Consider the following 22,807-nt stretch of genomic DNA (forward strand, 5'->3'; position numbering starts at 1 on the left):
ATCTCATCACCCTTACCATATATAAATGGAGGTTAAGGAATATACATTTATATGTATGTGTGTGTGTGTTTGTGTGTGTGTATATATATTCATGCAGAGTGATGAGCTGGGAGTGCTGAGTGAGCTGCCTGTCTGCCTATGAATCCAAGGTCAGAGCTCCCTCAGGTTCTGCAGGGCAGCAGATTGCACGCTCTGTCCTTGGTGACAAGTGAGTACTTGGCCAGCATGTGGCATGGATCCTTGCAAATCTGCCAACACTCCTGGACATCACTTCCCAGCACGTTTTGCTGGCAGTGGGATTCCTTGGACATGAGAGAACAGTTGACTTGTTTGTTTGAAAGATGTCATGCGCTGGTGAACACCTACTCAGTGTCTTCCCAGGAGAGTGGCCTTTGCAAACCAGAGAGAGCTGGGGAAGGAGAGTCAGGCTACATTAGCTTTATACTGCAGCTGCAGTTGGAGTCATATTAAACCTCTTGCCTGATTTCCTTTGTCTAACTTGATTTCTTTTTGGCTGGGAGGCAAATGGATCAATATTGCTTTTTATGTAGAGATTATGTTGCCTGAAGGAAATTTCCCATTGGTTCAGTGTGCCTGCTTTCAGCTCTGTAATTGGGGCTGTATGCTGTCTGGGCAATGAGGGGCCTCCCCAGAAATGCCCACGAAGCCTGCCATCTGTGCAGAGCCCACCAAGAGTGCCCTTCTAGAAGGGGGTCAAGCAGGCTGCCCCTCTCAGGGCAGAGCTTGGCATTTGTGCCAGGCTCTTTTGCACATGTTGCTCTGGCCACACACTCATATAGACAGCTTTATTTTATTTTTTTTGTGTTCTGCAAAGCTCTTTTCTCCCTCCCTTGTCTCTGTATCTTTCTCTCTAGTTGGCCCGCTCTCTCCCTCTACAAAAATTCTTCAAAGTTAGTTTCTTTACATTTCTGTGATGTTTTCTTCCTGTCTTCCTTCTCCTCACTCCTTGCAGCTGCAATTCATGCCCTTTTCTTATCACCAGCAGAGGAAAATGCTCATACTTTTCTCTCAGTTTCATTCTTCTATGAGGCATTTAAGGAAAGCTAAGATTCTGGAGGCAGAATAATAAGAAGGCAATTTACCCGCATGAAAAAAAAATTGGAGCATTTATCTGTGTGGAAGGGTTGCTGAATTCCTCATGTGGTAGGGGGAAGGAAGACAGTAGTAATCAGTTATCTAGAAACATATATTTATTACATGCTCACTCTGTGTAAGAAATGGCATTCCTGAGAGCCATGGGGGACATAAATAAAGGTGTAATACCTGCCATCAAAGAGGCTGCATTCTGGTTGGATAGACAAGATATTCTGGTGGGAAAGGATAAATAACTCTTGGAAGAGGAAAATAACAGCACAGCAGTTCAAGAAGTGGGAAGGGTCTTGTGTGCTTCACTCCACAACAAATGAGTGGTCTGAATCATTGTCCTGAGTTGAAGTCATTGAGACCTCACAGGAGGCTGGGTTGGGCTTGTGAAAGGGCTTTGAATGAACTGGATCCTTGGGGTGGCTCTAGGTAAGTAGACAGGAGGCAATAAAGTCATCTAGATGGAGAAGTCAGGCAAATAAGGCGGAATGGAAAAGATACATTCAAGGGGCCGGAGAGCCTGGGCAGAGGGGTCAGGATGAAGGCAGTTGAAGGTAAGATTGGTCCTGGCAAACTGCCAAGGGCTCTGAGTGTTAGTTTAAGTATAGATTTTCTGAAGCAGCATGTGCCATTGAATGGCTTTGAGTGAGGGTTTGAATTGACCTGAATCTGTGCTTCCTGATCTTTACTTGGCACAGGTAGAAACTGATGTTATTTGTAGGGCATGTCATGGTGAAGAGAATTTGGAGACCAAGAGGAGAATGTAACATTATCAATTTGTCTTGGTTTGGTCAGAACTTTCCCAGTTTTAGCACTGGAAGTCCCACATCCCAACAAATCCTTCAAGCTGAGCCTACACCAGGACTGCTTATCTGTCACCTAGGAGGGTGCTTTTGATCACAGGTGACTAGCGGACGAACTCTCCCCACACCTGGTCATCCTGGAATCTGAGAGTTTCAGTCTTGCATGTAGGCTCATCAACTGGGAAAGCTTGATGACCCAGGACTTTAGGGTGATGACTGCGCAGGACTGGTTGGAGTCTGAGAGAATGGTCAGAAGGCCATTGGTGGACTCTGGCTTGAGGGGATAAGACCTCATACAAGATGATGGCAACAAAAGTGGTAGCAGTGGGGAGGAATTGGCTTACGGTACTTTTCCCCCTAAAAGGAAAACTCTTCCCTGACAACTTGGTGAAAGATAGGAAATTGATGTAGTAGAGGAGTCTACTACAGCTTTATTAATATATAACCCAAGCATTTACTGAGTGCCAACTGGGTGCCATATATTGTACCCAAGGCTGAGTGAGAAATGTCTTCCCTGAATGTAACTCAGGCCCTGATTGGACTGATTAAAAAAACAAAAACAAAAAACAAAAAACAAAACACTCCACATAATTAGTGTAAAAGTAGTCGATCGGGGTGTGTGGCCCAGTGGTTAAGGGGCATGAGATCTAGAACAGAACTGGATGACTGCATTCAAATTCCAACTGTACCAATAGTATCTGTGTGACCCTGGACATGTTCCTCACCTCTCTGAGGCTCAGTTTCCTGCCAGTAAAATGTAGATTTGTAATAATACCAACCTCTGAGAGTTGTTGAAAGGAGATAATACCTTCAACCTGATGCCTTGGCATATGAGTAAAACTTAAAGAGACATTAATGTCATTATTATCATTATCACACAAAATGATAAGACATGAGAGATTTACAAACTAGCAGAGAGGTATCAAAGTAAATGACCTTTAGAACTTGGGATCCTAGAGGGGCAAAGACTTAGAGAAATCAACATTAGCCCCAGAATTCCAGCTTATTTTGTCAATCACAGTTTCACTCCTGTTTATATATATATCCTCCTCTGCACATTTAGTATGTAACTGGGAGGTCAACAAGGCACAGTTGTAGCAGTAACTTGCGTAAGAAGCCTCTTAGACATCATGTTGCACAGGACTGTTGAACATTTTTGGATGTCTGACTTCTCCAGGAAAGGCTCTCTAGATAATGATTTTGGGGCCTAAAGGCCCTTTATCCAGGTTTCATATACTTGGAAAACTTTTACAGTTTTTCTTCCTTCCTTCCTTCCTTCCTTCCTTCCTTCCTTCCTTTCTTTCCTTCCTTCCTTCACTATTTTAAATCCAGATTTGGGATTATTTCCATTGGACAGGTGACTGAAAGCAGAATTACTGTATCAAAGTGTATGTACCTCTAAGGGCTCTCTGCAGCTGTGGTTACCACCCCATAGCTCCTCACCAGCTCTGGACACAATCTTTTCTTCCCCTTTCTTTTTGTTATTTTTGCAAGTAAAAATTGTACCTTTCAGCCACAATATATTTGAGCACTAGGGAAATTGAATAATTTTTCATGTTTATTAGTCATTTTTTTTTCTTGTAGAGAAATATCTATTCATGCCCTTTGTTCTTTTTTCTTTTGGTAGCATTATATTGCTTGTCTCTCTATTTAAATAGTCTGTCATATTTCTTCCAAACTCCCCCAAAGTTCTATTGAGGAATAAATGCTGTCATTATATGAAAGTGTTTCATGGAAACAGTAAAGCACTATATATATATTATTGTTATTAAAACGTTGGCCTTGTTCATAAGTTAGAATGAAGTTTATAACAAACAGGTCCTTGCAAATTCAGAAACAGGCATGACAGTAGTGTGAGCTTCATTCAGCCAGGGATTTCTATCTGTTTTATTCCCTACTGCATCCCCAAGGCCTAGAACAGTGCATGATGTGGAACCAATCAATAAATTGGTAATCAACAGATATGTGTTGGTAATCATTGGTAGTTAATTGGTATGTTGGTAATCAATAAATATATGTTAAATGAATGAGTATAAGATAAACACTTAGATGGAAAAGGGTTTTTTACAATGTTCTACCCAGATGACGTCTTCATTTCACTTCCTTTTTTGCCTCAAACCAGGAGTGAATAGAAATGTAGACAGCTGGTAGGTCAGAGCTTTGAAATAGTGGTCTCACAATTCTGGACTTATGAAACTCATTTCTTAGCACCTAACTTTCTATATGGTAATACTATATAAGCCTCATTAGCAATTTTTACCTCATTTATTTAAAGTGATAAACCAGAGACAAGAAGAGTTTAATAACCCAAGCATGGATTTCAGCAATATGATAAAAGGCCCAGGTTATTTTGTTTTTCATATGAGAGCATTATTAGTTCCTAAATATATGGCACCTCTGAGTCCCTGCATCCCTCATTTGTTGTTCTCTGGCACCTATGAGAATAAATTGTACACAACGACTGAAAGAAAACATGACGGTATTCCGTAAAATTGATTCATTCTTTGGTGGCCTATTTTGGAGAAAGGTTTTGCATGGAAATTTATGCTGATGAGTATAATCTCATGTGTAGACTTACATTCACTATCCACCCAGGGGCCTGGTACCACATTCTTTTCTCCAGTTTTTCTATTCTGTTTTTATCCTTAATTATCATACCTCACATTGTGTTTTCCTTTTAAAGTGCTTTAGTACTTCTGGAAGAAGAAGGTGTACATTTTCATATAAATGTGCATTTTATTCAAGACCAGTGTCCTGGATAGATCTCTTCTAGTGGGAAGCAATATATGGTGCTCAAGCACTTAGTATTTGACTCTTGATGTATGATATTAGGTGAGTTACTCAGCTTCCTTGAGCCTCAATTTCCTCATTTGTAAAATAGGTATTTAAAAACAGCCCTCTTGGGATCCCTGGGTGGCGCAGCGGTTTGGCGCCTGCCTTTGGCCCAGGGCGCGATCCTGGAGACCCGGGATCGAATCCCACGTCGGGCTCCCGGTGCATGGAGCCTGCTTCTCCCTCTGCCTGTGTCTCTGCCTGTGTCTCTGCCTCTCTCTCTCTGTGTGTGATTATCATAAATAAATAAAAATTAAAAAAATAAATAAAAACAGCCCTCTTCCTTTGGGTTGTGAGGAGGATTACATAAAATAATGTATGAATAGCATACGGTTTAACATATAAGCATACAGTAAAACAGAAGCTGCAACTGAATATGATTATTTATCATCATCATGTTCACATTGGTGATTCGGCCATGGCTCCTAGCCACTGAGGTGCTATTAGTAAATGTAAGAGGAGCAAGTGAAAATGTCAAAGGAATGCTTTTGGAGGGTAAAAGATAAGGAAAAAGAGATCCCTGCAAGAAACTATCCCACCCAAGATCTATCAGTCAGGGCTCAAACAGAGAATACAGGTAGATATAAATACAGAGATCGATATAGATACAGATACTTATATATACACACACATGGACATATCTGCGCATGTATACGAGCGTACATATGTGTGTCTATATGCATATGCACAACCATATGCAGATGGGTATAGATATGTATGCACATGCACATGTGTGTATATATAATTTGATCTCCACAACTGTAGGAGCTGGTTGGGGCAGTGTCTGCAAGGCTCCTGTCTTTGTGTCTGGCTCTGGCAACTGAAGTCCAGAGGGCAGACGGTTGGGAGGGCAAGATGGGGTAAAGCGAGAAGAGCAAGGAAAAGGTGGAGCCATAGCACAAGCTGGGCCCCGTGGGGAAGATGGAGTGGAACCAGTGCCTGTCCTTGTCGCCTCTGCGCTTGGTGGTGTGGTGTGCGGGTTGCCTGGGGTCATAGGACTGAATGCCACCTGGCCTGGGAGTCCGAGCAGCTGAAGGAGGGTGTGGAAGCAGCCCTGGTGGGAGAGCCGGCTGCAGATCATCGGAGCTGCAAAGTAGTTTCTGCTTCACTTCCACCGCCCACCCCTGGAGGCATAGGCGCAATTTGCAACGGGGGTGGGGGGGGGGGGCTATCTGTTTCAAGGCCAAGACATTGAGGTTCTGAGAGGTTAGTCATTTGCCCCAAATCGCAGCTGGAAAGGGCAGAGCTGGGATTCAGGGCGGGCCTGTTGCCTCGTGTCTGATCTCCAACCGCAGGTGCAGGCTCCCGAAGGGCAGGGAGGGAAGGGGCACGCAGCAGAGCCGTCTCTGGAGTCAGGCCTCCGGGGCTCGTAGTCTGGCCTCTCCACTGACTGGCAGTGTACCCTGGGGCCAGGTGCTTATCCTTGGTTTGTTTCAGTGCCCTTCTCTGACCACCGGGGACTGTGAGCCGGTGTGCCCCAGGGTGCTCGGGTCAGCGGTTCGTGTGCCTGCAGCGGCAGAGCGCGTCGGGCCCTCAGTGGGTGCCCGCGGCCCCTGCCCCCTAAACGGCTGCCCTGCCCCCAGCTTCTCCGCCACACCCCCTGGCACCCTGGGCCTTGAGCTCCTGCCTGCTCCACCCCAGAGGTGACATCGTAGTGATGACGTGAGCCCTGGAGCCTCCCTCTGTGACAGTGCTTCCTGGAAACAAGTGCCTCCTGGGTGGGGTCACGTGTGGAATGTACAGCCGTCTGGCTAACGGGCCTCCGGGGCTGCGCTGCTCCCTCTGGCAGAGCTGCTCCCTCTGGCAGAGCTGCTCCCTGGGACAGAGCTGCTCCCTCTGGCAGAGCTGCTCCCTCTGGCAGAGCTGCTCCCTGGGACAGAGCTGCTCCCTCGGACAGAGCTGCTCCCTCCGACAGAGCTGCTCCCTCCGGCAGAGCTGCTCCCTCGGACAGAGCTCCCGGGGCTCTATTTTCCCAAGGTGGATGCACCAGCAGCCCGCCCTGCGGCTGAACTAGAGGGTTAGCTGCCACCAAGTTCTTGCCCAGATGGAAGGCAGATAATTTCTATGAAAATTCTAAGGGTTCTGACACATCTTAATGATAATGCTCAGTACGTTTAATGAGAGGAACATACTGCTTTCATCCTCTGAGCAGGGGTTGGGGTTGGAGGTGGGGAGGTGGTCACTGATGGCCTGAGACAGGGTGGGGGGGAGGGGGTCAGACTGCCTGTGTCTTATTTCTGGCCTAATCACTTCTCAGGCAAGTTACTCCTCTCTCAGTCTCCACTTCCTCATATGGTAAACAGAAATCATAATGTGGGTTGTTGAGAGGCTAAGTGAGATGCACATGGAAGGACCTGGAATATAGTAGGTGCTTAGTGGGCAGTGGTGGAATCTAGAACTTGCTGGAACGGTCTCCCTGTGACCCCACAACTTTTTAGTCATCTTTCTTGCCTTCCTTTGCTCTTTTAAAAAACTATTTCTTTTCTGTTGTTGTTTTTACCCCTCCTTCTCTTTCTCTCTTTCTGTCCTGGCCTTTAATTTTTTTCCTTTGGAGCTCTCCCTTGTGATGGTTTTAGGTCTCTCAAGGGCTTGGTGTTTTATTTTTGTTTTGTTTTGTTGTCATTGGAGGCATTTAGAGCAGGGGTCAGCAAACTCCTTTTGTAAAGGACCACATAGTAAATATTTTAGGCTTTATGGGCCAGCGAGTCACTGTTGCTACTATTCAACTCCACCATTGTAGTACAAAAGCAGCCATAGATAACACACAAATGAATGAACAAGCCTATGTTCCAATAAAACTTTATTTACAGAAATAGGCTGTGAATCTGATTTGACCTGCAAACTATAGTTTTCCATCCCCTGATTTAGAGTTTTGGAGATTAAGATTCTTCTCACTGAACACTGATGTCCTCTGCTGGATATTCTGGACCTCCAGTTCATACATGGACACTGAGGAAGCCTTTCATACCTCATTGGCTGTTGGTCTGTATTTTTTCACAGCACAGCCTTTAGACAGTAAATCAAGAAATGGTTAAAAAGCTTACATTGTTATTCACAACTGAATACCATTCAAGTCTGGAACATTCTAAAATTCCATTTAGACAACTGGATCATAAGCAGCTCCATCAATGCAAAGTTGAGTGATGGTCCTCCAGCAGTCAGGGTTGGGTAAAACTTGCTAGCCGTAGGAAAAATGGAGAAGCACAGTATTGGTACGTGCTCTTTGTATAGTTATCTGCTGATCCTCTCAGGCAACTTCCAAAAGAGCTTGGTGACCCAGCATTGTGATTAAACTGAACTGCTTTTCATCATTAAGGGGAAGGCTTTGAACTCACAGACCTAAGTTAAAAATCTGGCTTTGCCACATGTGAGCTGTGTCTTAAGCAATTTTAACTCTCCAGCCTCAGTTTTCTCATCCATAAAATAGGGATAATAATCATTATATACGAATCATCCCAGGCTTACTGTGAAAGTTGAAGGAGATAATGCTGTCATTGCCTATCAGAGTAAAGACTCCATAAATATTTGTTATGGTTATTATGAGAAAATGGTTTTTTGAGTATTTTGGAGTTTCTGACTTGGGAAATGAAATTACTCAGGAACAGAATCATGCAACATTTGCTTGCCTCATCACCTTCCCAGGAATTCTAGAGGCCAGGCCTCCCTTCCTTGGATTGCAGACTAGGAATTCTTTCCAACTCCCTGGGGCCCAGCAGCCCAGTGTCATTGGCGTCACCTGCTTCTCCAGCAGCCTGCGCTCCTTGCGCTCTCACCTGGTTACAGCCTTTGCGTCTTTCCTTCACTAACGCACCTCTCAGTTGTCAAGCAGTGATTTTCCAGTGTCAAACTGCATTACATCTGCCAGTGTTTATGCTTACTACCTCTTTTTATTCCCCTCAGTAAGGATGGAGGGAAAATAGGTCATCTTCCTTTCAAAAAAAAAGTAAGTTTAGAAGTTCCCCAGACATTTCTGGTACCCAGCCTTCTCTTTTCCATCTCTTTAGAGAACTCAACTGTCTTCCCTTTATATTCCAGGCATTCCTTTCTCTCCCTAAAATATGGCATTAGAGCTTAGCATCCTAAGTACCTGGCTTAGTCTGAATTTTCAGGAGGGATACTGTGTGAATATCAGCCAGCGTATTCCTGTGTAGAAAACCAACATCTTGTTTATTCTGCCCAAGTTATGCCCATACATAGTCTGCCAAATAATGTCAGCAGCCAAGGGCGAGGCCACTTCCCAGCACGGAGACAATGTAATTACAGGACCAAGTCCACACACCACCCCAGCAAGTTATTTTTAACTCTGACCAATATGTTAGGCCAATGGCCTTGCAAAAGCTAATATTCATATCTCACCCACATGCACTTATCTGTTCAATATTCATAGGATATACATTCTAGAATCATGCTAGCTTTTGCTGATTCATATTTAATTCTTGTTCCTTTAAGACATTAAATCGTTTTTAGTTCTCCACTGTCTGAAAACTAGTATATAAAACATGAAATATTTATGTTAGGTGATAATGTAGAAATTTACTAATAAGTTATTTTCAGATAAACAAATATGTCTATAAAATGCCTTCTGTTTGCTCAGTGCTGTGTGAGGCATGGGAAGTGAAGGAATGATACCTACTTCCAAGGTCAACTTGTTAAATTCAGTTTACCCAACCATGACCAACACCACCATTCGTGACCTGTATTTTATAACTTCAAGGACAAAAATAGCAGGGTTACCTGATCAGTTTATTTCTTTAAGTCAGCGTTGGGAAGCATTTTTATGAACCTGCATTAAATGTCTCGTCATGCCTTGAGCACCAATAGAATTCCGAGTTATTGTCCAATTTAGATTTAATAATGTGGCTGAAGCAATTCCCATTTTCTCTTCTGTGGGAGGCAGGTGGAAAAGTCTGAAAACAGGGTGGAAGATTGATGGGTGCAGTGAGCAGCAATTTTGCTTAATAATGACAATGTACTTGAAGTAGCACCATTTAGTGTTTCCAGAGATGTGGCTGCCATGCCCCCCATTTATATAACTTGTCAGGTCCAAGAAATTGACAGAAGAGGTAGTTTGGAATAGTTGGAACTCATGTCAAAAAAAGTATCTTCCATCGTGATCACATTGTGAATGACCAGTCAATTTTGGTTCAAGAAATTTCTAAGAGCATACTTAAATCACTTATTGCTAAATAGAAAACAAACTAGGAAACATTGGGAATTATGGGCTGAGCTACTTCCCATTTGTTTTCCAGTGGATGAAAAATGCTTTCATTGGTTGAAGGCTGTCCCGTAGAGCTTTCAAGGGCAGCATTGTCTAGGGTTTAAGACCCCAACCTCCCATCTCACCTGACCTACAGGAACTGTGCGATGTGGGGTGAGTTATAAACTACCATGTGTCTCATCCTCATTTATTGCATGAGAATAAGAATAGCCCCTACTCCATAGAGTTGGGAAGATTTCATGATGATTATTCTTTCCTGTGAATATATAAGGCGTCCTATAACCCAATGCAGACAGATGAGGTATAGTTTTAAAGAAACCACTAACAGACCTGACATGATTTTTTAAGACTTTTTTGGGTTCTCATGGCAACGTGATAGGACTCCACCTGTGCTATGACCAGAGTGGCCAAGTTGGAGAAAATATAACTAAATACCTAAACAAGTTATTTCTCTGGGGTCAAGAAGATGCACGTTGCTCTCAGAAATCCTCTTGCTCTCTACAGTGTTCTCTCCGAATGCACATAGATGAGGTTGCAGTCTCCTGCAGGCTTTGCTTCAGTGACTTTCTCATCTAGAAGAGCACACGGCTCTTTGATAGAAAGCTATTTGCAAAGGAACAGAATGTTTTTCTGCAGCTGTGATGTGAGTGGTATCAAACTTATTGGCTAAGTTGGAAAATAGCTTAATGTTATCTTCAGGGCTTCTGCTGCCCTATCAGCTTAAGCCTTGAAGATGTGTATAATTGGGATTCAGCAAGACAACCTTGACACCCTCTGCAAAGAGATGTGCCCTTTGATACAGGCTCAAAGCAACCTTAACAAAGAGCAGCCTTTCCCTTGGGGCAGAGTGACCACTGAGAGCACCCTTCCTATGAATCTGCTAATGAAGAGGCAATGGCCCAGGAACCTCAGGCTCCCTAAACTGCTGGGTAGGCTTTGATCATTCCTATCTTTCCTGTCACCACCGGGACAGGCCGGCTTAACCATCCAGTCATTAATTAGAGGGAAGGGATTCTTAAAATGCTACTCTCCTGAGCTACCTTGCACATTGTTAAATTTGAAAAATATTTGGTAATGAATCTCGCAGCTCTTCGGTTTGGCTTACAACTGGAATCAGAGCATTGCCCCACTTTTGCATCTGTGCTGCAGACACATCTGGTTGAACATAGGTTCCTTTTGAATCACAGAACTTTAGAACCTTGCCTCAGAGTTATTATCCATGGGCTCTTCATTAAGGGATTGCTCTCCAATGGACAAAGTTTTTATCAGTCAGGACCTTCCGCTGCAAACCATACCAACCAACCTGCTCTCACTTAAGCGAAAATACACTCTATGGGAAGGCTATGGGGAGCTCACAGATCAAAGGAACAGTCAGTGCTGCAAGCTTGGGAAGGGTGGAGCCCAGGACAGTCCTGGGCAGCCTGCTGCAGGGATTGGTTTGCATTCAGGAATGCACATGCCAATCATTTTTAAATTTTTTTCACTCTGCCAGTGATTCATATTGCTAGGAAACAAAGGTAATCGCCCATCCCTTAGTTAGGTAAGAACATGGCACCATGCCTGTCTTACCCAATTATCTTCCAAAGATAATTGGAAGCAAAATGTCGTAAAGAAAAATTGGGGTTCTGACACCAGACAAAGGGAGAATGAAAGCCAAGGGAGAAAACTACAGTCCTTGCTATCTTGCATTTCTCAGGATGGAATTATGCGTGGGGCCCATTTCAGAACCAAAATGCACTGCAAAACTCCATGACATCTGCTCCGATTTATCTCACAGTGTTACTAAACCTTATGATGATGACGTATGACCCCGTGGACTCAATCTCTCTTTTAGTCAGAATCTGGGTACTCATGATCTTGCTTTCTTCCAAAATGGTTTCTCAATGTCCCAAGCACTGCCAGTTCAGCAGGTGACATGAGACCTACCAACTCCGCAGGGGAGGTTAGAGGAGCCTGACTTTATCCTTCATGCCTGGGCCTGTGCTGCATCTGAGGAAGCCCCTGTGAGCAACTTATGAAAACCTGGGGGATGTTTCATCATTTTTCCATGACGTTCTGAGAAAGATGCATCCACTCCTGTGTCCTACATGACAGTGTCCCGACGCGGAGAGTGAAGGGACAATGCTTAATGCTCACCTCTGCTCAGGACCCGTCATAGGGACAAGGCCTAGAGAGCAGTTGGGCTCAGGCTTCATGCTCAAGAAAGGCCTCCATTTTATACTCCTGAGGTTATCACAGAAGATTTTTCTAAACATCCAGAGACACACTGCAAATATTGAAAGAAAAAGATGTATCAACCAAGAGAGATCTATTCTAGGTGGTTAAACAGAAGAGAGATGTGTTAAAAGGCACTGGGTAGCTCAGAGAATCTCTAGAAGGACCAGAGGACCAGGCTGAGAGGCTCTACAGCCACGACCAATGCCCTCCAGGGCAACGGAGAACTTCAGTGCTTCCCCCAGGCACAGTTACCATAGTGGCTTTGGGAAGCCAGGCTGGGCCCCACCGCTAACCTTCTGTCACAGCGGGCCTGAAAAGCACCATTTCTCCATCTGCATCTTCACCAACATGGATTCCTGTGACACCTGCATCCAGAGTCACCGGCTTGCCATCAAAGGCTCGTGTGAGGCACTATTTTGGAGGAGGCCGGATTCCATAACTGGGCCCCCGCTGCAAAGGAGGGTGGAAGGCATGTTCTTGGCTTTTATCTTAACTGAAGGCCTCTGCCTTTAAGGGAATGTGTTCCAAGGAACAACAGGTATCCTTACAAAGGCAATTGTGTGACTTTGAACTTGCATTCATTCCATTAATGGACCACATGTCCCACCCTGCACTAGTAATGAATATATTTTAAATACATTTTGTAATAATTTTAGAAATCTCATGATGGTACTATCTTGTTTTTTTATTTAAAACAATTAAATGTTGAAATGTACCAAAATATTTTTTCTTATGGTGGGGTTGCATATATATCAGGATTCTCCAGTGAAAGTTATTCTGACCTCTCAGAGGTTGATTGATGACCAAACTGTGTGACCCTTGGGCAAGTTCTCACACAGCTTTATTTCAGCATTATCAGCGGGGACATGGGGTAATAATACTTCCCTGTGTACTTATTAGTGTTGATACAATTGACATTGCTAAATATTGCTAGGTATTGATGAGCAAGCAGTTCATATAACTTGATAAGATGCAATTAAGAATGATACTTATAACAATTTATTTATTGATGTATGTCTGTATTAGTAATGAGCGTGTACAGCTCACCAGAAATGTTAAGTATACAATGGAACTCTGGGATTAGATGTTTGCCTCTCATTTAATTTGGTGCCCTATTGGAAAACCCAGTCACATCCTGTAGGACAGTGAAGGCAGGAAATAAAACATACAGAAGGAAAATTGTGTGATTCTTTTTGTTCATTTCCTACCTATTTATTAAGTACCTACTGTGTGCTGGGGGTGAAGCAACGTGATTTCAGTCCTAAAGTGTGCACCAAGTAGGAAAAGAGGGGCTTATCAAGAGTTTGGTAGATGATTTAGCATTCAGGTAGTGCTAGGCCACAGAAGAAAGGCTCAGCTTTGCCTGGGATCATCAGGGTCAACTTCTCAAGGTCAGGAGTCTCTTCCTCAGCGCCCCCCCCCCCCCCCCCCGCCCCCCAGCTTTATTGAGTTGTAATGAATGTGGCACTAGGACTCTTGAGTGGCATCTTAGGGAAGATGGATGGGAGCAGGGAGAAGGGTATTTGGAGTGAAGAAAACTGCATGCACCAAAATCCGGAAGTGTGGAAGCTCCTACAGAAGTGGAGGACTGCAGCTGTGGCTGGAAGGCAAAGGTTGGGTGAAGAGTGGCACCCTGCCAGACACCTTTCAATGGTAAAGTAGAAGCGCATTCTGTTTGCTGCTGGTGATACTGCCTAGATTTTACATTTTATGCTAATTGGACCTCATTTACATAATGCCTTATTATAAAGAATCACTTAGATGTTGCCTAATTGTCGTCTTTCTCTTGCACCCCCAAGGCTGAGAAAGTCAAGGTCATGACCTTTATTTGGCAGAGGCAGAGAAACTTGATTTGACATTTTGCTGTAACAGACCTTTAGCTTTCATATTTGTTCTTGTTTGCATATTCATTTATTCCGAGCCCACAAAAACACTTTACTTTGTATATTTCCTCTTGCTTTTGTCCGCCTGCATATATATTTTCCTTGTAGATATACATACTTCGTATGTTTTTCCATGTATTATTATGCATTTTTCATTTTCTTTGCCTCCTCGGCATATTTTTAATTCTTAATTCTTTCAGAGATGCCCGATATTCCATTGCATAATCATTAGGAAATTGTTATGCTTTGAATTTTAAATAGTTTAGGCAATATTGTGATGACAGTCTTAGTGTATAGAGCTTATTTCTTCTGTTAGATTATTTCCCTAAGAGGATCAGTAATTAATTGTTAACTTCCCATCAGTAAAATAGAATTTTATGATTTAGGGTTTCCCCTTATTTGCCTCCCATTCTTGTATTTAGTAACCACTTCAGCATGAATTTTTATGCATTTTTCTTTCTCTATCTAGTGGTTGATATATCCATCCAGTCATGTTTATGTTACATTTTTACAAAACAAACCCCAGAGTGTCTAACTGTGATTGGTAGGAAAGTAGCAGTGCCAGACCATGGAAATATGAGAAAGAGACTGTGGTGGTCAGAAAAACTCGCTTTAACCTGCAAGTTTGAAGCTCCTCTATATTGTTCCTTTGATTTATTTTCTTTGAGTTTATATCTCTCATCACCAACCCATAACTCATCATTACTCATTTTATTCTTAGTAACCCTTTAAATATTTTATTCATTATCCTACTTTAGTGACATTACTTACGATTAGATTAGTAGCCTTCCCTCCTCTTTAGTGTTTGAAATTATTGTTGCTGTATTTGTAACTACCTCTTCTTCTTTTGATCTTTTTAACTTTTCTTTGTTTTTGGTTTTTGGGTGTTTTTTTTTTTATTATTATTCATTTATTTATTCAAGGGGGGAGCAGGGGAAAAGAGAGGGAGAGAGAGTCTTAAGCAGACTGCACTGAGCACAGAGCACTCAATCTCACAACCCTGAGATCACAACCTAAGCAGAAACCAAGAGCTGGATGCTTAATCAATTGTGTCACCCAGGTGCCCCTTTACAACTTTTCTTTGTATCATTAAGTTGGTTCCTAAGGCCTCTTTTTGTGGACAGTGGTGAAGAGTATAAGAAGGTAAGAGGGGAAACAAAGAGGCCAGTATGAAGTGTTGGAGTCACTCACATGACAGATGATGGTGGCATGGACTCCAGTGGGAATGATGGAGAGCAACAGAGGTGGGCAGGTTTGGGATTTATTATTATTATTATTATTATTATTGGAGATAGAACCAATCAATAGGCCTGATGATAGCTCAAGGGAGGAACAAACTCAAGTGGGGGAGTTGTAGGAGGCATTGAAAATCAAGAATTCTGTTTGGACATGTTAGGGTTGGATACCAAGTGAGTACTTGGGCGTAGGATTCTGGACCCATGATTCAGACCAGCATTGTCTCATCCATTTCTAGGATGGCAGCACACAAAAGCCTGAATCCCCTAGCTCCATCCTTCCAGATCAGGGTTGGGGGGCCTTGGGTGGCTCTTCCTTGAACTCAGCCTTAGGATGTTTAGCAAAGTACTTCTCTTCCGTCCATTCCTAAGAGGGCATGTAGAAACTTCTACCAGAATTCAAGATTATGCTCATATTATTCACAGCTGCCAGATCTCTTCCCCCCCACCTCTTTCCACTAAATGAGATTTGGGGCAAGAAGACATCCAACATTTCCAAGTAGCCTGGAAGTCATTGATCATATTGTGTAAGATCGAAAGTATTAATAAACTACTGAGAATGATGATGAATATACAAATGGATGACATAGACCCTGCTAAGAGATTATATTCTAACATATTTTGTTACTTTATTATCCTTATATTTTCAGTTTCACTACAGACAAGGGAAAGAAATTCAAGATACAATTCTCCTTGATAACTACCAAATTCAATTTGATAACTACCAGTTAGGGATTCCCTTTGGGAAGGGAGGGACAAGAATGGGATTTGGGGGAGAGGTAAAGAAGAAGCCTTTTGCATCTGCAAAATGTTAAAATTCTGTAGAGCTGGGGACTGGGTCAGTATGTTCATCAGACTCATACATGTTGTAAAAATTAATTTAAAAATGTAAATGTGAGAGACAATACCTTCCTTTCACCCACTTCATCCTCATTAATCACCGTAAGAACTGATCTATTGGGTTTTTCTGTCGGAAAATGTAATTACTTTGTAATGAAATGTTAATGCTATGTTCTATTCTTAAAGTCGCTTGTTCAAATGATAAAGCTTAATATGGCTTAATAGAGTTGCTAAATTTTCTTCTAAAGTCATTCTTTTAATATTTTATATTTGTCAGATGAACTGGTGATGATCTGGAGGGTCTTTGTTTTTATAAACAGGACTATTTCGGCAAAAACTCATCATCAGGCTGTTAACTTCAACATCTTCGAGGGCATGGTTTGCCATGGGGTGCCCCTTGTGACTATTTCCAGAGGAAAAGTGGTGTATGAAGCTGGAGTTTTCAATGTAACGGCAGGGGATGGGAAGTTTATTCCTCGCAAACCATTTGCTGAGTATATTTACAAACGGATCAAACAGCGGGACCAGGTGAGTTGTGCAGAAGTGGCTGTTACCAGGGGCTGGACTGTTACCTGTTCCTAGATGTTGGTGGTGGTGTTGTCACATACACCTCCTTTACCACATTCTTGGGATGTCAGGATTGATAGGAGAGGTTCTAGAAAAATACCAGTTTTCAAAGAAAGAATCATTATTGGATAGATGTCCTTTCTCGTGCAGATTGGTGTGTTTCTTGAGGGTTTCCTCATGACCAAGTCAGGTTTCCCCAGGCAAGTTTAGGGTCTCTGGGGACTTTTGGTAATTGAGGTAGTCAGTGTCCAGAAAGCAGACACTTATGTTTTTATTAGGGGAAACACGTGTGTGAAAAGATGGAAGGGAGCCAGAAAAGGTTGGAAGAACCTTCAGACTGCAATTCAAGTCTACCCTGGTGAAGCAGAGAGAAAAAAGAGTGGAAGCATCCTAGTCTACCATACAATCTGAGATAGATTGAGCAAGGCCTTGGGGCAGCCCTTGAGCCAAGTCTCCTGTCAAGTGGCTACATGGCATGCTGTCATTGTCTGGGAGCAGCTATAAGAGGTATGGCTTCTGTGCAAAACTGTTCAGAACTTAGCAGTGAATGGCTCCTCAAAAAATTCTATTCCTTATTCTTGAATGTATGAAGGTTCATTCTAATAGCCGCGAGAGCAATGGTGGAGTTTTGAGTTTAGGTAGCTCGAAATATGAATCCTACTTTGCCCTTCCCATTTCCTAGGTGTGTGGCCAAAAACAAGATCTCTATTCTTGGGCTCAGTTGCTTCATCTAAAGAATGATAACATTTCCTCCTTAACAAATTGTAAGACTCAAATGAGAGTTTTAAATAGAAGGCACATAGTAGGGGTCAGATGTTACTTTTGTCTCTTTGCTTTCCTCTTTTGATGACTAAATCCATAACAAAGTTCCTTCAAGACTTTGTAGTAAATCTGTTATTATAAAAGAGGTATTTGTTCATAATATTTGTTGGGCTTTCACACCTTTATTTACTTTACACTGTGTTTTAAAAATTCATCTCACTAAATACACTAACATGTCAGAAAATTTTCAGATTAAAACCATACAAATTGCTGGATTTGGGATGGGAGGAGGCAACCTGTGCCCTTAATCCCACATGGGGACAAGAGGCCAGGGCTGGATGGCCTTCCTGATTTTTATTGAGCAGGCTTCACTTGCTATGTTCTTCATTTGGCCATATAGACAGTAGAGTTTGAAACCCTAGGATTAGTTCTAAGGCTTCTCTCTCTTCCTTCCATTTTAAAATATACCTCTGTTTTTCCAAAGTCCTCTGGCTATTTTTCAGTGCATTCCATTTGGATCTTGTAGTCTGTTTGATTTTTCCTCTTACGCCTTTGAGAAATTTTTACTTGTGGATTCTCAGAGTTCATTATACAAGATTCATCCTATTTGTTGTTTATTTTTTATTTTTATTATTTATTCATGATAGTCATAGAGAGAGGGGAGAGAGAGGCAGAGACACAGGCAGAGGGAGAAGCGGGCTCCATGCCGGGAGCCCGACATGGGACTCAATCCCGGGACTCAAGGATCGCGCCCTGGGCCAAAGGCAGGCGCTAAACCGCTGAGCTACCCAGGGATCCCTGTTTTTTTTTTTTTTTTTTTTAAATTCTTTTTTTCTTATTTATGATAGTCACACAGAGAGAGAGAGAGAGAGAGAGAGAGAGAGGCAGAGACACAGGCAGAGGGAGAAGCAGGCTCCATGCACCGGGAGCCCGACGTGGGATTCGATCCCGGGTCTTCAGGATCGCGCCCTGGGCCAAAGGCAGGCGCCAAACCGCTGCGCCACCCAGGGATCCCCTGTTGTTGTTTTTAACACTTCCTAAAGCTTTGATTAAGTAAACAAGTACTCCAGAATGTTTTCAATTCTCAGGGTGCTATAATTCTTTATATACTAGATATCAGTCAAAATGTTTAAGATTATAGTTCATTTTGCTAGGGTTAATTTGTAAATGTTGACATTGATAGGTGACAGTGACTATAAGATAGTGACTATAAGAATCCTATATGTTTCTCTGAACATTTATGTGATAGATAACAGCAATATTAACATTTGCTGAGTGCTAACCTAATGCAAGTGAGGGCTTGGGTGCTGTCACTGTAACAGCTCTGGGAGGGAAGAAAGTATTATTTTAAAGATTAGGAAACAATCTTCAAGAAATTAAGACACTAGGTCACACAGATAGAATGTGGCAGGGTCAAAACATAAACTCTGATTATCTGACTCCAAAAACTATAAGTGAGTAATAAATGGTATCATAGATCACAAAGATTGAGTTAAATGAGTTAATGGGAGGTAAATGATACAGCTATTTGGTGTGAAAAAAAAATAGTCTCTCAAAAAAATAATTAATCTGAATTGGAGGCATCACTAGCAGATAATTCATTTATGAAGCTGCAGTAGTAATCCAGGGGATGAGCTGAGAAGGAGCTCTCTCCTTATTAATCTCCTTATTATGATTCCTAGGGAATCATAAGGAGGTAGAATCAACAGAACTGAGTGATAGGTTAGGTGACACTTGAAGCGGATTTAAGGAGCTGCTCCTGGCGTTAGTTCCAGTTGCTCACCAGTAGGGACGCTAGACTAACTGGGGACACCTGATGGACTGTATTTAAATGGCTGCCTGAGTCTTCCTCTTGTAGAGAAAACGTTTGAGGCAGCAGAGATCACCAAAGGACTGGCTGCATCAATTCTCCTTTCCAAATGATCATGTTATGTTTTGTGGCAAAATTCATGTCAATTCCTTTTTCAAGAATTCACTACCAATTTTGTGAGTTCCTTTATTTTTGTAGTATTTTCTTCTGATATGACGAACTTTTAAGGCATTTAAGTGCATTATTGTTTTTGCAATTACAATAAGTGACAGTTATCATTATTGTCATGTGTTGTTCTGAGCACTTACTATATCAGGTAGTTTATATTCATTATTTTACTTAATCTGCATCACAAGCCATATGGTAGATATCCTCATTTTATAAAAGAGAAAGCTGAGTCTCGGAAAGATTAAATAACTTTCCCTGGGATGAGCAGTAAGTAAACATAAAAGCCAGGATTTGTGATATGGCTTCTGACTCCCACTGTATTGTGGGACCTTCATAAAGCAAGAAAATAAGTGTGAAATTTAAAGCACAGGCAAATTCATTATTTTGGAAAAGACTGGTGTGGGAAAAGTATCAAATAAAATGGATAAAATGAGGTTTGGAGGTTGCCTGGAACCATTTCAAACATTATTTTTTCTCTTCATTAAGCAAAGATAATTTTATAGAAGAAAAATATCACACTAAGGTTAAGAAAGGGTGTTGTTAGGCATTCTAGATTTTATTTCATTTTTATTTTTAAATATTTTATTTATTTATTCATGAGAGACACACACACACAGAGGCAGAGACACAGGCAGAGGGAGAAGCAGGCTCCATTTAGGGAGCCTGATGTGGGACTTGATCCCGGGGCTCCAGGATCACACCCTGGGCCGAAGGCAGGTGCTAAATCGCTGAGTCACCCAGGGATGCCCGGCATTCTAGATTTTAAACTCATGTTAGGCTATTAGAGTGCTTGCTTTGGTTTTTCACTTAAAATATTCAGGTTATTTTGTGAGTGAGGATAAGAGTTTGAAGGCAAGCAGGAACAGCACATACAATTTCTCCTGTGTGCTTGTTATCCAACCCAAGAAAATTAATCACTTACCATCCTGGACTCTCAAAGAACAGATAGTAGAGACACGTCAGCTGCTCCAGAACTCGGCTGATCTGGCTGGAGTGTTGGTTCCTTGAGGACATCATCTTATATTTTCATGCCCAGTGCTTGGTACATAGTAGGAATTTGACAAATAAACTGCAAATGGAAGGAGCAAAGACTATAATTTCAGAGGTCATAGAAAGAAATTTAAATTGATTTACCCAGAAGATTGCCCCCTAATTCATCCCAAATAGTGGAGTTGTCTATGAACTTGGTTCTTGTCCATGATTTTATTACTTAATAAAATTTACCAGCATTATGCCATGCAGCTATCACTGTTACTAGATATAGTAAAGAATTTCAAAGGAAAGAGGCAACATTTTTATCCAATTTGATAGCTTTAGGGAATTGTCACTTTATTTTAACATTTAAGCAACTGATCCCAAAGGGAAGAAAATTTAAATCAGAAGATGAGGCATCAAACTATTTGATAAATATAATAAAATATACATTTCAATTTTTAAAAAAGGTTTTATTTATTTATTCCTGAGAGACAGACAGACAGAGAGAGAGAGAGAGAGAGAGGGAGAGAGGCAGAGACACAGGCAGAGGGAGAAGCAGCTTCCATGCAGGGAGCCCGACGTGGTACTCGATCCTGGGTCTCCAGGATTAGGCCCTGAGCTGAAGGCGGCACCAAACTACCAAGCCACCCAGGCTGCCCTATATTTCATTTTTTTATAAAAAGTCACTTAAGGGAGAGTTTTGGGGAATGAAGGAAAGAGAAGAAAAAAAAGCAACAGCAACTTACATATTCAGGAGCATCTTAAAAAAACAAAATTGACAAAATTCAGCACTGTTAATTCTTTACCCCCCAAAATATAGCTCTTGGCACTCAAATGGATTATATTGTTTAGAATGTTTGTGTTTAGATTTGTAATTTTAACCAAATTTTGGAAGTTCAGACATTCTTTAAGTCATCTCTTTTTCTCTTTCTTTCAGTATTAAGCAACCCAATCTATTCTGGGAAATCAGGGTCACATTGCATTTTATAGAGAAACAGGAATAGCTTCACGGAGCAATACATGGTTTCAGAACTCTGCTGCCAAAGCTTTTAAACTTTTAAAGCTTTGCAACAATAAGCATAATTTGCCTTTTAGATAAGATAAAATTGAAGGACTGGCTGATCTGGTCCTTGAAATGAGTGTTCTCCATTTCTGAAGTAACAGTGTGTCAATGTCTTTCTCAATGTGGTAGCTCAGAGAAAATAGCTCAAGAGATATCATAACTGCCATATATCCTAATTTCCTCAGATTAATTGCTAATAATTACAAAAGGTGAAACCTCTGTCGGAGTTGGTTCTTTTTGGCTCATGAGAGATACTTATGCGTCCCTTGTCCCCACTCCTCATTCAGTGATGTCACTTTGGTAGCTTGAAATCAGCTGCGGTGGGAGTCTTCACACCCCAGAAATAGGCAAGTGCTGTAAGTTAGGGCTTTTGGGGTGGTAAGAAAAGGGGAGGCAGAGCTGGTTGTTAGCATTTGCCAGCACACCACTGTATACGGGGACATTCTAAATAGTCTTTGTGCATTCAGCACTCAGTAAATATTTATTATTAACCAATTATGTCCCTAGCAGTTTAATCCTTACAACAACCTTCTGAGGCAAGTAGAGGTATCTCAATCTCATAAAGTAAGAAATTGAGGCTTAAGGAGGTCACATAGTTACTAAGTGGCAGTGTCAGAATTCAGACCCAGATTTTTCTACCTTCAAAGTTAGTCCTTTTATTCTCTGCTGCTGCAACATACTGATCACAAAGTTTAATCCCCATTCACACACATAGCCACCTGCCCCCATCTTCAGGATGTCACCCCACCAAGCTCCCCTCCTGCATATGCTTACCCTCAGACTGGAAAACTTACTAGAGGAACCGCCCCTGAAATGAGAGGGCCCAGCTTGTCATACTGTCTTTGAGAAATAGCTCAGGAGGTATGTCAAAGGTTAAACGGAAATATTTGGTGGATTGTAAAATGTTATCAGAATGCAAGTTTTTCCTGTTATAGATCACCTCCGTGAACCTGGGGGTTACTTATGCACTGGGGGTTCACCGTCCCTGAAGAGCCCAGTTCAATGTATCCTGAGTGCCTCTGAGTTCACCAGACAGGCATGGATTTCAGTTGCTGCTCATTTGGACTGTTTAATGTTGAGCCAGTGTTTGCTATCTGGAATCTGGAAGTTCTGTTTTGTTGTTTTTATTGATATTTTAGGTTCTTAGCCTCCGTGAGTGGCTCAGCATCAGAACCTCCTCTTCCTTGTCTCAGAACAGCTAGCATCCTGGCACTCTATCTCTGCAAACAATACAGTTACATTTTCTATCAACTTAAAACTTCTTTTTTACCCTGATCAGCTAACCAAAAAGCATTTTGCAGTTATGCAGGTGTGATGGTAATTACAATTA

At 42.0% G+C, this 22,807-nt stretch overlaps 1 protein-coding gene across 1 annotated transcript in view; it reads left to right on the top strand.

Annotated features, from left to right (window-relative positions):
• Positions 1 to 22,807, top strand: part of DPYS (dihydropyrimidinase) — a 76,360-nt gene that overhangs the window by 46,740 nt on the left and 6,813 nt on the right. The window contains exon 8 of the mRNA XM_025994838.2: positions 16,453 to 16,660. Within this exon, the coding sequence (XP_025850623.1) occupies positions 16,453 to 16,660 (208 nt within the window). The remainder of the gene's footprint in view (positions 1 to 16,452; positions 16,661 to 22,807) is intronic.

This window comes from Vulpes vulpes, chromosome 13 (assembly GCF_048418805.1).
Source record: "Vulpes vulpes isolate BD-2025 chromosome 13, VulVul3, whole genome shotgun sequence".
Classification (NCBI taxonomy): domain Eukaryota; kingdom Metazoa; phylum Chordata; class Mammalia; order Carnivora; family Canidae; genus Vulpes; species Vulpes vulpes.